At 38.5% G+C, this 14,932-nt stretch overlaps 1 protein-coding gene across 16 annotated transcripts in view; it reads left to right on the top strand.

Annotated features, from left to right (window-relative positions):
- Bank1 (B-cell scaffold protein with ankyrin repeats 1) overlaps positions 1-14,932 on the top strand; it is a 290,528-nt gene that overhangs the window by 104,783 nt on the left and 170,813 nt on the right. For 15 of the 16 annotated variants that reach the window (XM_087629369.1, XM_087629372.1, XM_087629367.1 and 12 more), the window contains 1 exon segment: positions 8,948-9,144. In XM_087629369.1, coding sequence (XP_087485495.1) covers positions 8,948-9,144 — 197 coding nt within the window. 16 annotated transcript variants of the gene reach the window in all.

Here is a 14,932-nt window from a genome sequence, read left to right as displayed (position 1 = left end):
TCAAAAGTAGTAAGCATCTATGTGTATGTCAGAGTCAGGAAAGGAAACATAAACACCAGCTATTAGCAGTAGCTAATAGGAAATAAACTCTCTACTATCCATTTTGATAAGGAAAATGCATGCTTAGGCTAGCCTCAATTAGACACACTGAAGCAAACGCAAACATACAATGGAAACACACATGTCCTGCATAAGCTAATAAGTAAAAAACCCTCCTCATTTATAGTTGTGAGGCAATATATATTGCTTAGACCTAAATTTCTTTTAAAAATTCTGGCATGCTGAGACAATTATGTTTACCACTTTGTTAATAATTCACCCCTTGAACACCTCCCTTCACTTCTTGAAAAGATGCACTGTTCTCAGAGTTCTGCTTTTACTATCCTGTTTTAAAAGATCTAAAATACTGAACACTCAAACTGCTTTATTCTAATAAGAAAGAGGCATAAAGTCATAGAAGAACTCGTCTTTTATCTCATTCTGATAGGTAATGATTTGCAAAGTACCACGGTCACCTTCCTTTCTGTGGTAGACCTTACTTCCTTAGATAGACAGATGAATGGATGGGCAGGTAGGTGGATAATAGATAGGTAATAGGTAAAGAGATACATGAGAGATAGATTATATATTAATGATAAATGATATATAAATATATGGATGATAAGTAGATGGTAGGTTGATAGATAGTAGATAGATGATAGGTAAATAGATTGATGACAGATAAATATGTGGATGATAGATAGATAGATAGATAGATAGATAGATAGATAGATAGATAGATAGATAGATAGATAGACAGACAGACAGACAGGTATAAGTATATATAAGTAACTTTTATTTGCCAGATTTAATTGTCATTTCGGAGGCTTACTACTAAATAGGCTCACCCTTTCTAGTTCTTTCTGAACTCTGAATGGCTGGTTACTTGGCTCTTTTGGCTCAAACTCCTCCCCAAACTGACTGATTCAACTGGCTTTTCTTAGCTTCTCACTGAATCAATCTGCTTGGTCTCAAACTCACTCTCTTAGTTGGTTCTAATCTTCTGGCTCCTTATTCTCTGGATTTAATGACCTTTGCTAACCTATACTGTACACACTACACAAACTCTGCTCAACTGAACTCTACTACGTTGCCTGACTTCAAAGAAACTGCACTCACTGAACGCTCTCCATACCTGATTCACTCTCGGATGCTCTTTGATTGCCTCTTCCCTATTTGTTTCATAAGAATTGGCTGTATCTTATCTCTCATGCATCCTGTCAAATCTTTCTCTGATTTGTGATTCTGACTGACCCTCAACTAAGCATCACTTTCAAACATGACTGCTTCCTTCTACAAACTAACTTTATTTCATTGTTTGAGATCAAAGGTGTGTACTAAAGGCACATCTGTATTCCAGCCAGAGGAATTAAAGGGGTGTCTGTATTCTAGCCAGATCACAGAGACCTAGAAGGTCTTTGGATGTGAACCCTTGCCAGAGAGCCAATGTTGCTGGATTAAAATTCCTCTACATAGATAGAGACTAGATCTATGTATAATACATAATAAATATAAACTCTATATATTAATGGACATACATTTATGAAATACACTTTTTAAATTTTTGATATATGTGATGTGTCGGAATGATGATGATGATGATGATGATGATGATGATGATGATGATGATGTGTGTGTGTGTGTGTGTGTGTGTGTGTGTGTGTGCGCACACACATGCCTGCAAATGTGAGCTCAGACTTTCTATGGTATGTGAGTAGATGTTTCAGAACAACCCTGGCTATCTCCTTCATCTTCTACCTCGTTGGTGATAGGTCTCTTTGTTGTCCATCACTATATACACTGGGTCAGCTGGTCACAGGATTCCCAAGTTTTCTTTTCTCTGCCTCCCATTTCACTGTAAGGGTGCGGTGCTAGGCCTATGGATGTGCTCTTAATCCTGCAGGCCAGCCCATCCTTAGATGTTTCATGATCATTCTCATGTTACATTTTCATTTAGTCTCAGTACTGTTTATGATTCTTCTCCTGAAAGCCATGTCAAACTCTTCCCTTTGATACCTTTAAAACCCTTTAGTACCTTTAATGTGTCAAAGATTGTCCAGATTTCTTCATGGCCTTCTTTATTTTTACTATATTAGTCATTTATTATTCTAAGTATATCTCAAGTTCTAGGCAACAAAAGACTTGAAATAAATACTAAACACTCCTTGTTAGTGACCTCGAGCACCCCAGCCTTAGACATCCAGTCCCTGCTTCATGCTACACATTACTTGGACTTCTGTGATATCCGTGTTGGGGACTAAGCATAGCAATCCCCCCGTAAGGCATGGTCCTTAGAGGTGATGGATGATCCCAGCCTTCATGTCTGTTTCGGACTTCCATTGTTCCTGGTCCTCCTGTGTTTTATTCTTTAATCGTAAACACACTGTAGATACACAGTTGGAAGCTGACAAATAATTTTTATTGTTTAGCCTACATTTTATCATCATTCATTTCACACGTGGATGTTTTTGAATCCCCCCATTATTATATCCCACGTGCCCTTCGCATGATTTCCATCCCTCTACCTCCAGATCCTCCTATTTCATGCATTTGCTATTGTTTCCTTTTGAGTATTATTATTACATGTATGTTATACTTAAACATGTCCATTTAACATTGATCCTATATTTTTAAGGCATATTCCTTAGTACTTTATAACAAATCAGGGAGCTAACTATCTCAGCAGTCATTCATTTCCTATAGTTCTTGAGCTTGTGAAATTTCCAAGTCCACTTCGGTATGTCAGCTGATATCATTGTTCATGTCTTGTTTGTGCTACACGATTGGATAATGGCATTTCCCTATTCTACATAGAAGAGAAACTCTTGCAGTAGACATCCTGGTCCTCTGCCTATTACACACTCTCTGCCATATCCTCCCTGAAGTCTCTTGAGACTTTCAGTGTGAAAATTGTGGTGTGTATTATATCAGCCAGAGAAGAACACTCCATGACCAGATAGTCCTTGGATTCTGAGAAGTTGTGGGTTGCTGTGCAAAGGAGTTTCATTGATGGGAAGTGAGAATTGTACTTAACTGTAGGTATACGGATAAGTATTCAGAATGTAGTGATACTTGAATGTTCAGCACTAAACAGGCAAATTTTACCAGGCATACTAGGGAGAGGCAATGTGCACACAACTTTTATGTTTTCCTTTAAATATTTGACAGAGCACTGTCATAGTGATAATTCAATTGCAGCAAGCATAGCATACACACACACATACACACACACACACACACACACACACAGAGAGAGAGAGAGAGAGAGAGAGAGAGAGAGAGAGAGAGAGAGAGAGAGAGCGCATAAACACATTGAAAAGTTGATGGAGCTTACTCATTGGCTGGACTAGCTAGCTAGCAAGTTCCAGTCATTCTCTTATCCCGCATCTTACCCATGCTCCAGGGCTTGTTTTGTTTGGCAGTGGTGGTGGTAACAATGGTGTGTGTGTGTGTGTGTGTGTGTGTGTGTGTGCACGCGCGCGTGCTCAGGCGCATTGATGGTGGTGGGGGTGTTTTCTTTTGTTTTCTATTTTTTATTTTTTGCTTTTGAATGGGCTAGAGAACTCATGTTCTCATTCCTCTGTGGCAAATACTTTACCAACTCTACCATCTCCCAAGCTCCTTTCCCTACTTCTTTGTATTTAACATCCAGGGAAAACTCCCTGCCCCAGCATGTTTGGCATAAGCAGAATAATATTAGAGCTATTGTAATCCTCACTTCTAACCCCCCACTTTTAGAAATAGAAAGGCTGAGGTATAGAGGGTTGAAGGAAATGTTTTAAGAGGCAACGATTTACTGGTTGAGCTGGGATTAAAATGTGCCTCGCCTGTCTTTTAATCTCTTCTTCATGTGACTCACCGCTTTGTCCCAAAGTGGCCACCAGGCCTCTCCCTCTGTATGAATGAAAGCTTAATATCCAAGAGAGTAATTTGTGAGAACAAACGGCTTATGTGTCTTGCATTGCCAGTTCTCATACTCTCCTCACTGTCAAATTCTAAATTAATTCTTGTATTTTATACCTGGACACGTTCCATCCCATTTTTCATTCTATTAGGTTAGGTTAAGCTTTTAAAAGCCCTGGTTTGAATATGCCAATCTCATTCTTGGCTATTATTTTTAGGGATTATCTTAGACAGTTTAAGCACCCTGGAAAGAGCGTCCATGACTCAATTTCCTCCTCTGTTTACTTTAACTTGTAAAAAGACATGTCTGATTAAATGGTCTTTTCAAAGATTCCCCCCAGACATTTTAGTCTCCTATTCTTAAATTTCTACTTGGCAAACATTGGCTGATAGATCTAAAAGATGATCGTTCTCTAGTTGGGGTAGATGGGACCCAGTGATTTTGCCATATCTCACTGTGACTGGTAGCTTTTTAAATTTATTCCTTGATAATAACACACACACACAAGAAATCTTGATTAATTACAATGATTGTGTGGCATAGCAGTACATACAAGTAACCCTAGCACTACATGAGACCCTATTTTAGAAATAAAACTGAAGAAAAATTTACATATTGAAAACTAACCATACTTTAGTAGGTTCTTGTGGTTTGGGGGGAAATCTATTACTTTTATCTAATAATATTATACATTGTCCACTGATTACATGCTGTTAGTTTAAGAAAATGACTAAGAACAAAGACTAATAGAACCCTTCCCCCAATTAGGATGTACAACTTTCCTCTTAATGATCCCATACTGAGACAAGAATACGCAATTGAAAGTTCACAGTTTTTTTAATTGTGGGTATTGTCATTAGTTTTGTGTTTTAAGACAGGGTCTCATGTGGTAGAGGCTGGTCTCCAATTCCATATATAGTGAAGGAGGACCTTGATTTCCTGTTCCTCATACATTTACTTCCCATGTGCTTAGAGTATGAGTGTATACCTCACAAATTTTTTATAATTGCTTTTTTTTAACATGCCAGTCATTATCCCCCTCTCAGCACACACTCCAAGAGGATGTTGCCTTCCCTCCCTTATCAGACCTCTCCACTCCTTGGAGCCTTAAGACTCTCAAGAGTTAGGTGCTTCTTCTCTTTCACTAAGGTCAGACCTGGTAGTCCTCTGCTGTATATGTGTCAGGTCTCAGACCAGCTTGTGCATTCTGCCTGGTTTGAGAGATCTTGGGGGTTCAGGTTAATTGAGACTGCTGGTCTTCCTATGGGGTTGCGCTCTTCCTTAGCTTCTTCCAGCCTTTCACTAATTCAACCACAGCAGTCCCTGACTACAGTCCAATGGTTGGGTCTAAGTATCTGCTTCTGTCTCAGTCAGCTGCTTGTTGGGCCTCTCAGAGGACAGCCATGCTAGGCTCCTGTCTATAAGCACAATGGACCCTTAAAAAGGTGCTGTGACATTTATAAAAGCCACTGAAGAAGAATGGCGAATGACCCTCATAGGCTCATAGATTTGAATGTTTGGTCACTAGAGATTATTACAATTAGAAAGTGGGGGCCTGTTGGAGTAGGAGTGGCCTTGTTGTAAGAAGTGTCATTGGGAGTAGGTTTTGATGTTTCAAAATGCTCAAACCAGGTCAAGTGTCTCAGTCTCTTGCTGCAGCCGGCTGATCCGGATGTAGACCTCTCAGCCACCTTTCCAGCACATGCCTGCCAGAAACACACCATGTTTTCCACCATGATATTAAAGGACTAAACCTCTGAGACTGTACACCAGCCCCGATTAAATGTTTTCCTTTATAAGTTGTCATGATGATGGTGTCTCTTTACCACAACAGAATATTTACTAAGACAGTTGCAGACACAAATCTTGCGAAAATCTTTGGCTGAATCAAAATTAACAGCAGCCAAAATGTACAGACAGAGCACATGAACGCTGGGAAAAAGCAATCCCAAGCTATAATGGCTTGAGTTATGCATGTTGTCTGAGTGCCTTGCAAAGGTCTGAAAGAGATTTGGGTGGGAAGGAATCCCAGGGCAAATCACAAACTTAAAAGAGCCAAGCAGTGACCATTGAAAAGCTGATAGCTCACCAGGGCTTAGCCTTCACTCTTTGCTGAAGATGAAGCTATGATCTGACCATCAATATATTTGAAGTCATTGATCATGTGAGCCTAAGTAAAGCCCTGACACATAAAAGCATCCTCTTTTCTAGGGATGTGTGCCCTACCCTACAGGATAAATACTGGTTATTTCAGTCCTTTTGTACCATGGGAATATTGCAATACAGTAATATTACAAGATGCATGAGAAGGAAGAATGGGAGGGTTCCTTAGTCATGGGAGGAGCAACCCAAAAAAGCAGTCATGGAAATGCTCCTAATGCTGAATATGTCAGTTATGGGTGTTTAAATAACTACAGTGATCACCTATTCAGTTACGGGTGTTTAAATAACTACAGTGATCATTCTACAGAACCTACTGAGAGGGTTGATGTAGAAGCATAAAAAGAGAAATGTTATTAGTGAAATGGAAAATACAGTAAAGGAAAACTCTCAAAGAACACTGCTTAAAATTAAATGGACTGTCCGACATGGTAACACATAACTTTAATTTCAAAAATTGAGATTCAGAGTCAGGGGACTCTACATGAGTTTGAGGTTAGCCTAGTCTACATGGTGAGTTCCAATTTAGCCAGGACTATGTAGTACGACACTGAATGAATCAATGGGTGGGTGGGTAGATGGATGGATGGATGGATGGATGGATGGATGGATGGATGGATCAATAAATAGACAGATACATACATAGATAGAGAGAGATAGATTTAGATAGGATTAGTAATTGAAACAACAGAGTAAAGAAGGAATCAATGAATTTTAAAATAGGTCAGTATACATTTTTCAACTAAAAGAACAAAGCACATTCTTTGAATCTATATAAAACTATAGAAAGACTAAACCCACCTCTCCTGTGTACTCATTTGCCTTAGCCTTGCTTCAAGCTTCAGCTCATCTTATCGAGTTAGTTTAGCATTTATGTGCCCAGTTTCCCAGTGAAGGTGAGAAAGATTGAGACAGGAAAACTTAGAAACCCAAAGTGATCCTAAACTGATGAATGGAAACAAACATCAAATTCAGTAATCTTGTAAAACCCAAGAAAAAAATTAATGAAAACATAATGTGTAAAAACACTAAAAAGAAGTTTTAATGGAGTAGTCTTTAGAGATAGGGAATTGAGAAATGTTGGGAAAATATATTCTATCCAGGAAAATGATTGAAGGACAGAAATAGAAGACTTTGTTGCATAAGAGTTCAGAAAGTATAACTCACATGAGATACAAAATACCTTGTTTATTTTTTATAAAAATTAGGATATACCTGCCTCTAATATTGGAGATTGCTGGACTGGTACATGAGGGCACTTCTGTGATGATAAATGTTCTCATATGGTGTAGGCGATTGTTACAGCTCTGCCTAATTGTCCAAATTCATTGAATGTGATCATTTCTGCTTTAAATATAAATGATGCATCTATTAAAAATGATAGAAATAGAGACATAGGCACCTTTAAGCAACAATATTTACTGATTATGTGATCTATGGTTGAATCTTCAAAATGACTGCCTTAGTTAGGATTAAAACTTCTGTGATGAAACATCATGACCAAAGCAACTTGGAGAAGAAAAGATGTATTTGGATTACACGTCTGTGTCGCTATTATTCATCAGAGGAAGTTAGGATTGGAACTCAGGACAGGAACCTGGAAACAGGAGCTGATGCAGAGGCCATGGAGGGTGCTGATTACTGAATTTGATGTTTGTTTCCATTCATCAGTTTAGGATCACTTTGGGTTTCTAAGTTTTCCTGTCTCAATCTTTCTCACCTTCACTGGGAAACTGGGCACATAAATGCTAAACTAACTCGATAAGATGAGCTGAAGCTTGAAGCAAGGCTAAGGCAAATGAGTACACAGGAGAGGTGGGTTTAGTCTTCCCATAGCTTGCTCAGCTTGATTTCTTGTAGAAAGCAGATCAACTAATCCAAGGGTCGTCCCATCCACAATTGGAGGCACATTCCCACATCAATCACTGATTTAAAAAAAAAAATCACACAGGCTTGCTTACGGCCTGATCTAATAGAGGCATTTTCCCAACAGAGCTTCCCTCCCTTTTAATGAGTATAGCCTGTATCAAGTTGGCATAAAACTAACCAGGACAATAATGATAGAGAAAAGGCCCATAATACAATGGAGTCATGGGTACAAAACCTAAAAAACTTGCTTTCTTTAATACTGGATACATGTTCATGATACAGGAAAGAGCATTAGACAATGGTGGCCATTCCTAATGCTGTGTGGAAATAGATTCTCAAGGAAGTTCTTTTTGGGGGGTGCACCATGGTACACTAACTTGGAGATACTGAGAAAAATTGTTGATGTTAAAAATGTGTGCATTCCTTTAGTAAATAAATGTTTATTTAGTAAAATGCCTAAACTGAATTAATAGGGACTTCACCTACCTGAAAGGCAGGATGCAGGAACCATGGTAAGGCATGGACTCAAAGGAAATGGCACTGTTAGTAGATTTTCTACTGTAGCAAAGGATGAGTTGATGAAGGTATAAGAGGATTGATTAACCTTGACCTATTTTAATCAGGGATTGCCCATAAAGCTCTTACCTTGTAAAATGTTTGTCAGACTTTGCCTCATTTCTTATCATAAAGTGACCTCCAGTACACATTTTGAAATGTGAAAGGTAAAAATCTTATAGTAATTTTAGACGGCTCCACAATTAAGATTGAGGCATAAATGCTGGAGAGTCATTTGTATTTATTTGAAGAAAGTAGGGAAGAGAGTCTACATCGCAACAACCACTGGTGTTTGCTTGCATTTACTGAAGTTCTGCTCAGCTTTCTGAGTGAGACTTTCAAGAACAGACTGTGTACAACTGTTTCATGTCAATGCAGATATAAGGAAATAGTCAACCATGGTATTTTGTGTGTCTCCAGATACTTACACCACAGAGCTCCCAACCCTCCTCCACTGTGCAGCAAAGTTCGGCTTACAGAATCTGGCTCTTCATCTTCTGCAGTGTTCAGGAGCAACCTGGGCAGCTAGGACGAAGTCTACAGATGGTTCAGACCTGCTGCATATTGCTGAAAGGCATGGTCATGAAGAACTCAAGAAAATCTTTGAAGACTTTCTCGTAAGTTTTTCCCTCTCATTGTAGATCTGCAGCTGGTGCTTTATATGTGCACATACATATACACGAATACACTGCTATTTTGGAAACTGAGACCTTCCAAAACTAGAAACATTGTGTAGGATGAAAGCTTCTATTGATTTGCTCATCTGAAAATCCCGAGGAGGAAAACAAGTTTCCCAACTATCAAATTAAATCAAACTTTATTTAATACTGGTCAGGAAAATGGACACTAATCAGGTTTATTCCTGGGATTCCTGGAGAAACGACCCCAAATTAGGTCACTAGGGTACTCAAAAAGTAACCCCTGATGGTGCTAAGGTACTTTCCACCATCAACCAATTGGGGATAAGCATACATCCTGATGTCCTTCCTGCCTATGTGTGACCAAGTCCATGTGGTACAGTTGGGTCCACAAAACGCGTTTTGATGGGTGAAAACATGTGGCTTGTTGTATGAAAAATAGCTTCCAGCAACTCAGAATATATCTATCTGTCCTTAGACAGTGGGGCTTACAGCTTAACTTTATTTTAGCCTTTACAGGTTCTGACTTGTCCGTGGTCTTAAAAGAACATTTTATAAGATTAGTGAACTATATCAACCCATTCTGACTAACCCATACTCATCTGTCATTGAATCCAATTTGTTCTTCTGGCATCTAAGGAATTGATTCAGTATTGGAGAAGAGATGGCAAAAAGGCAAAGAAACTATTTACCTTCATTTCTTTAAGAATCTAGATTCTGTTAAGTACATGCAGACAGGTCAGTAACTGCTGGCTTAAAGGGAAACCAGCAATCATGCAGAAAAACCTGATCGATAGCAAGTGAATTCATATTGTTGGAACTTATTTCTCTCATGTGATTCTTCCTATCTCACTGTTGACTTTCCCTCCTATTGTTTCTATATAAACCCCAAACTTCAGAACATTCTAGACAGATAATTTAATGAGAAGGCGCCAAGTGAAAGATTTTAGAAGGGAATGATATTATTGCAGCAAATAAAGCTTGCACACTCTGTTCTCATAATCAAGTTTAGAAGCGCCACTGCTTTGTAATAAGAAAAGTATACATTTTTGCCTCAGAAAATGAATTATACTTGTGAAGGTACTGGGGAAAGTTGAATGTGACACTCATTATGCCAGGAAATATGTCAAAATTTATCTTTGGATTTTCACAACTAATATAATTGTATCGCCAATAAGCAGTTAACGTAGAAAGATAGAACACTGTAAACGGATTCTGACTCCTTTAGCTTTTAACTGATTATCACAGATATTCAATCAAATATTGGACTTACAAATAGAGTGGTCAATCATAGTTCCCAAAGAATAAGGTGACAAAAACCAATGCAGCACTGTTCTCCATTTCCCAGGAGTATCAACATCTTACGGGAACATGTACATGCCACCCATGCTCTGAAGCGGCCACAGAATGTATTTTGCACATATTTAAAATAAACATAGAGCCTACAGTCTAGTAATGAAGTTAATGAAGTACAATTTCCCAGTCTAAACCCTTCAAGGAGAAGCTTGCCTCACCTGAGTCCCGGTGCACTATGGGTAGTGACTGTCACACGTGCTGATAAGTGCATTCATTTTACTGCATGCCCTCTCTATGAGGTCCTTGATCAGAGGATATGGTGTGCATGTTGGGTCAGTGAGTCTTATCATCTTTATATTACCTGTCACATGTTCGTTTGGTTTTCTTTGGTCCTCAAGGCTCCAAAACTCTGTCCTCTAATTTCAGTCTCTGGTGAACTCTGGTTAAATCTTCATCAGCTACGATTACTTTCCAAGATAATCCCCAACATTCAGAGTTATAATTCTACTTCTTTTTCCTTGGAGGCTTAGCTTTTCTCTTAGAAGCTCTGTGAGAACTGCATGTGCCCGCTAGATACCACTGTAGAGCATCCTGGTGACTGTCCTTACGAAGGGCAGTATAGAGCTACAGCAAGAACACTGACAGGCACAAGACACAGTGGGACTTTTTTGCTTTGTTTTGTTTTGTATTCTTTTGGTATCTATGTCTCTGTTTCTATATGTATGTCATGGATTCAAAGTGTTTACTCTTCTGGTCTCTAGGTAACTTCACTTTACGGTACTAGCTTATTACTAACTTTATGGGTTCAGTTTGATCACTATTGCATGAAATTTGTGAAGCGATTTTAATATACTATTTGTAAGTTATCCTTTAGCCAGCTGTTTCTAGAAGATTTTATCATTATAGATTAGATGGATATCAATTTATGCTCATCCTGCCGTGACTGAGAATGTGGCTATGGCTGTGGCCGTGACTGTGGCTCTGGCTGTGGCTGCACTAATGGATGGTGGGGCTGTCAATGCATTTTGATGATCATGGATAACTAAACTTTAATAAATTTACAAGCAATCAAATTTCCTCTTATGGTTAAGAAACTGTAAATATCTGCAGGATGTGGTTACACTTTTGGAAACTGTTTCTTATAATTTACAGGTTGCATAAATTATTTCTCTAGTTGTAAATTTTGTATAAAGAAATTAGTCAGGCTATGCAAGATAAGCTCCCATATTGAAGCTATATATTCCAAATTATTTTATCTGTGTCTTTATGTGTGTATCTAAACTGAGTAGCAAAAAATAGATTCTCATTATGTTACTAAAATATCTTATTGTTTCTTAAATATTTCTGTAACTGTAGTATTGAGTCTTATTCTAATCTATCACATGTATTCAGACACATCCTCAAAATTTTCTCAAACTATTTTTCCCAAAAATTTGGAAGCAAGCACTGTTCAAATTTGAAGCTTATAGTCCACCAACAGATCATTTAGCTTACTGGAAAGAGAATACTTCTCACTACAATGTAGCCTTGGCCAGTTTGCTGATTTATTCAATTCTTCTTAGTCTTTCTTCAGTGGACATAGTTGATTTACAGGGAGCTGTATTTAGTTTATTGGGCCATAGTAAGTGAGGGGAAAATAAGATCATTATTTCAGAATAATATAGACAAAAGACACTATATAGTATTCATAAACCCTGATATACCCTCATTATTATGATGTTAATTATATAGAAACACAGAAGAAGGATCAAGAGAAATTCTTTTTTTTCTTTTTCTTATTAATCATTTTATTCATTGACATTTCTAATGATATCCCCCTTCCGGTTAACCATCTACAAGCCCCCATCTAATCCCCCTTCTCCACCCCTTCCCATTTAGCTCTATGAAGATGCTTCTCCTCCTACTCACCCACTCCTGCCTCACCCCTCTAGTGTCCCCCTATGCTGGGGCATCAATCCTCCCTCCCCTCCCATTCATGTCAGATAAAGCTAACCTCTGCTACATATGTAGCTGGAACCATGGATCCTTCCATGTTTACTCTTTGGTTGGTGGTTTAGTCCCTGGGAGCTCTTGGTGGTTCAGTTAGCTCATATTGATCTTCATATGGGGTTGCAATTCCCTTCAGCTCTTTCAGTTCTTCCTCTAGCTCTTACATTGTGGTCCCTGGGCTTAGTATGATGGTTGGCTACGAGTATCTACATCTGTATTGGTCAGGTGCTAATAGAACCTCTTAGGGAACAGCCATATCAGGGTCCTGTCAGGAAGCACTTCTTGGCATCAGCAACGGCATTTACAGTTGGATAGTACTCAGCTATTAAAAAGAACAACATCATGAAAGTCACAGGCATATGGATGGAATTAGAAATTATCATGCTGAGTGAGGTAACACAGACACAAAAGAACACACATGGCATGTATTCGCTGATAAGTAGGTATTGGCCCAAAAGTTCAGAATACCCATGATATAACCCACAAACCATATGGACCTTAAAAAGAAGGAAGATCAAACTGTGGATGCCTCAATCCTACATAGAATGGGGAACAAAATAACCCCAGGCCAGGCAATAGAAAGACAGGGGGACCTGGGAGGGAGAGAGGAGGGGGAGGAAAGGGGGTACAGGAACAGGTATTAGAGGGAACAGAAGAGAAGAACAGAGGGTCAGAAAATTGAATAGAAACATGTAGCAGTGGGGGATGGAGAACTGGGGGTAGCCACTGGAAAGTCCTAGATTCCAGGGAAACAAGAGGCTCTCAGGATCCAATGGCAATGATTTTAGCTGAAATGCCCAACATAGGGGAGATACAAGCTATGGAGACAACCTCCAATAGATAGGCATGGCCCCCAGTTCAAGGATGGAGCCATTGATGTAGATCAAAAATTTTAACCCAGAAATGTTCCTGTCCAAAAGAAAGATAGAGGCAAAACTTGGGGCAGACTGAAGGAAAGGCCATCCAGAGGCCGCCCTACCTAGGGATCCATCCCATCTGCAGACACCAAACCCCCACACTATTGCTGATGCCAAGAAGTAAGAGAAATTCTTAAATCATCATCTTATTTTTTATTACTTTTTCCTATGAGAATTAAGCAATTTATACTTAGTTTATGAACAGAGATTTTTTTCGTTGTAAGTAGTTTTGGGATATTGATAAAAATCTTGGATACTTTCCTTGTCACCATAATGCATTATCTAACAAGAAGCATCTTAGGAGGAGAGATTGTTTTTGACTCACAACTTGAGGTTATCAGTCTGTCCTGATGGAGTGACCATGGCAGTAGGTAGCCCTGTGGTGGCAGGAGTGTGAAGCAATTGTTCAGTCACATTTCAGTGCTACGGGAAGGAGAGAACGGAGAATTCAAGTGCCCCACTGTCTTTCTCTCTTCTTTCTCATTCAGTCTGAGAGCCCAGCTCATGGGATAGCGACCGCTCATTAAGAGGCATTTCCCTCTCTATTAATTTTTTCTGGGAAAGTCCTTATAATCACATCATCTAGTCATGTTCACAGGCAAAATTAACAATCACAGCTGTCTAACAGTGGAATTTCTCTCAGGTTGATGCTATGTCTAAATGACTTTCACAGGCTCTGGGAATACCCATGCACATGCACTTATAGGCAGCACTAATGGAAATAGGTAGGCTACCAAATAAATAATATGTGGAGTTATGAATGGGAATTGTTAGGGAAATAAGGGCAGAGCTGGAAGAGGGCAGTACGTGATCATATTTGATTGTATACATGTATGAAAATTAAGACAAATAAAAGCCATACCTTTCTATAAATTACAGAAGATTTTAAATAGCGATGTTTTTGTTTCTGACAATGTGTACTCTGGGAATTACTTTAAAAATTGGATGGACAAAAAAAGGGGGGGCACATAGATATGAAGCAGAGCTTGCTTAACAGAATTCTTGAGGAAGGCCTCAACTATTGAAATAGCAAATGGAAACACTAAGGTTAGTTTAAGGCTGTAAAAATGTAATTAAAATAATAAAGAGGAAACAAGGAAAGGGGATAACATTTGAAATGTAAATAAAAAATGCCCAATAAAAAATAAAATAGATAATTGGAAGGATAGTGAAATACATGAGATCAAAAAGAAAAAAAAAGAAATTAAAAGAAAAACTTGAAGCTGGCACCAAAGTAGAGAGAGCTTTGAGATTTAAAATAAAGCATGCAGCAAATGTGTATAAAGCAAAAATAATATCAGTAATATATCCTTGCAATATTTTGTCACCAAAAAATTCTCACTTGCTAAAAGCCTTTAATAAAGGCTTCATTAAAGTCCCAATAAACAAAGAAAATAGATCGTCTGTTGAAGGCTGGCTAAAAGCTGGAAAAGCAACAGATAGTTATTTTAGGAATAACTTTCAGAAAATATCTTTCTTCAACTATAATGCTTGTTAATGTTGTTTGGTATAAAAATTAAAAAGCACTGAATTGTAAGATTCTTTAAGACATTTTATGAAATGGG

Source organism: Rattus norvegicus, chromosome 2 (assembly GCF_021556685.1).
Source record: "Rattus norvegicus strain SHRSP/BbbUtx chromosome 2, alternate assembly SHRSP_T2T, whole genome shotgun sequence".
Taxonomy (NCBI): domain Eukaryota; kingdom Metazoa; phylum Chordata; class Mammalia; order Rodentia; family Muridae; genus Rattus; species Rattus norvegicus.
Note: the sequence above shows the minus strand (reverse complement) of the source record. Positions and strands in the feature narration are given on the sequence as shown.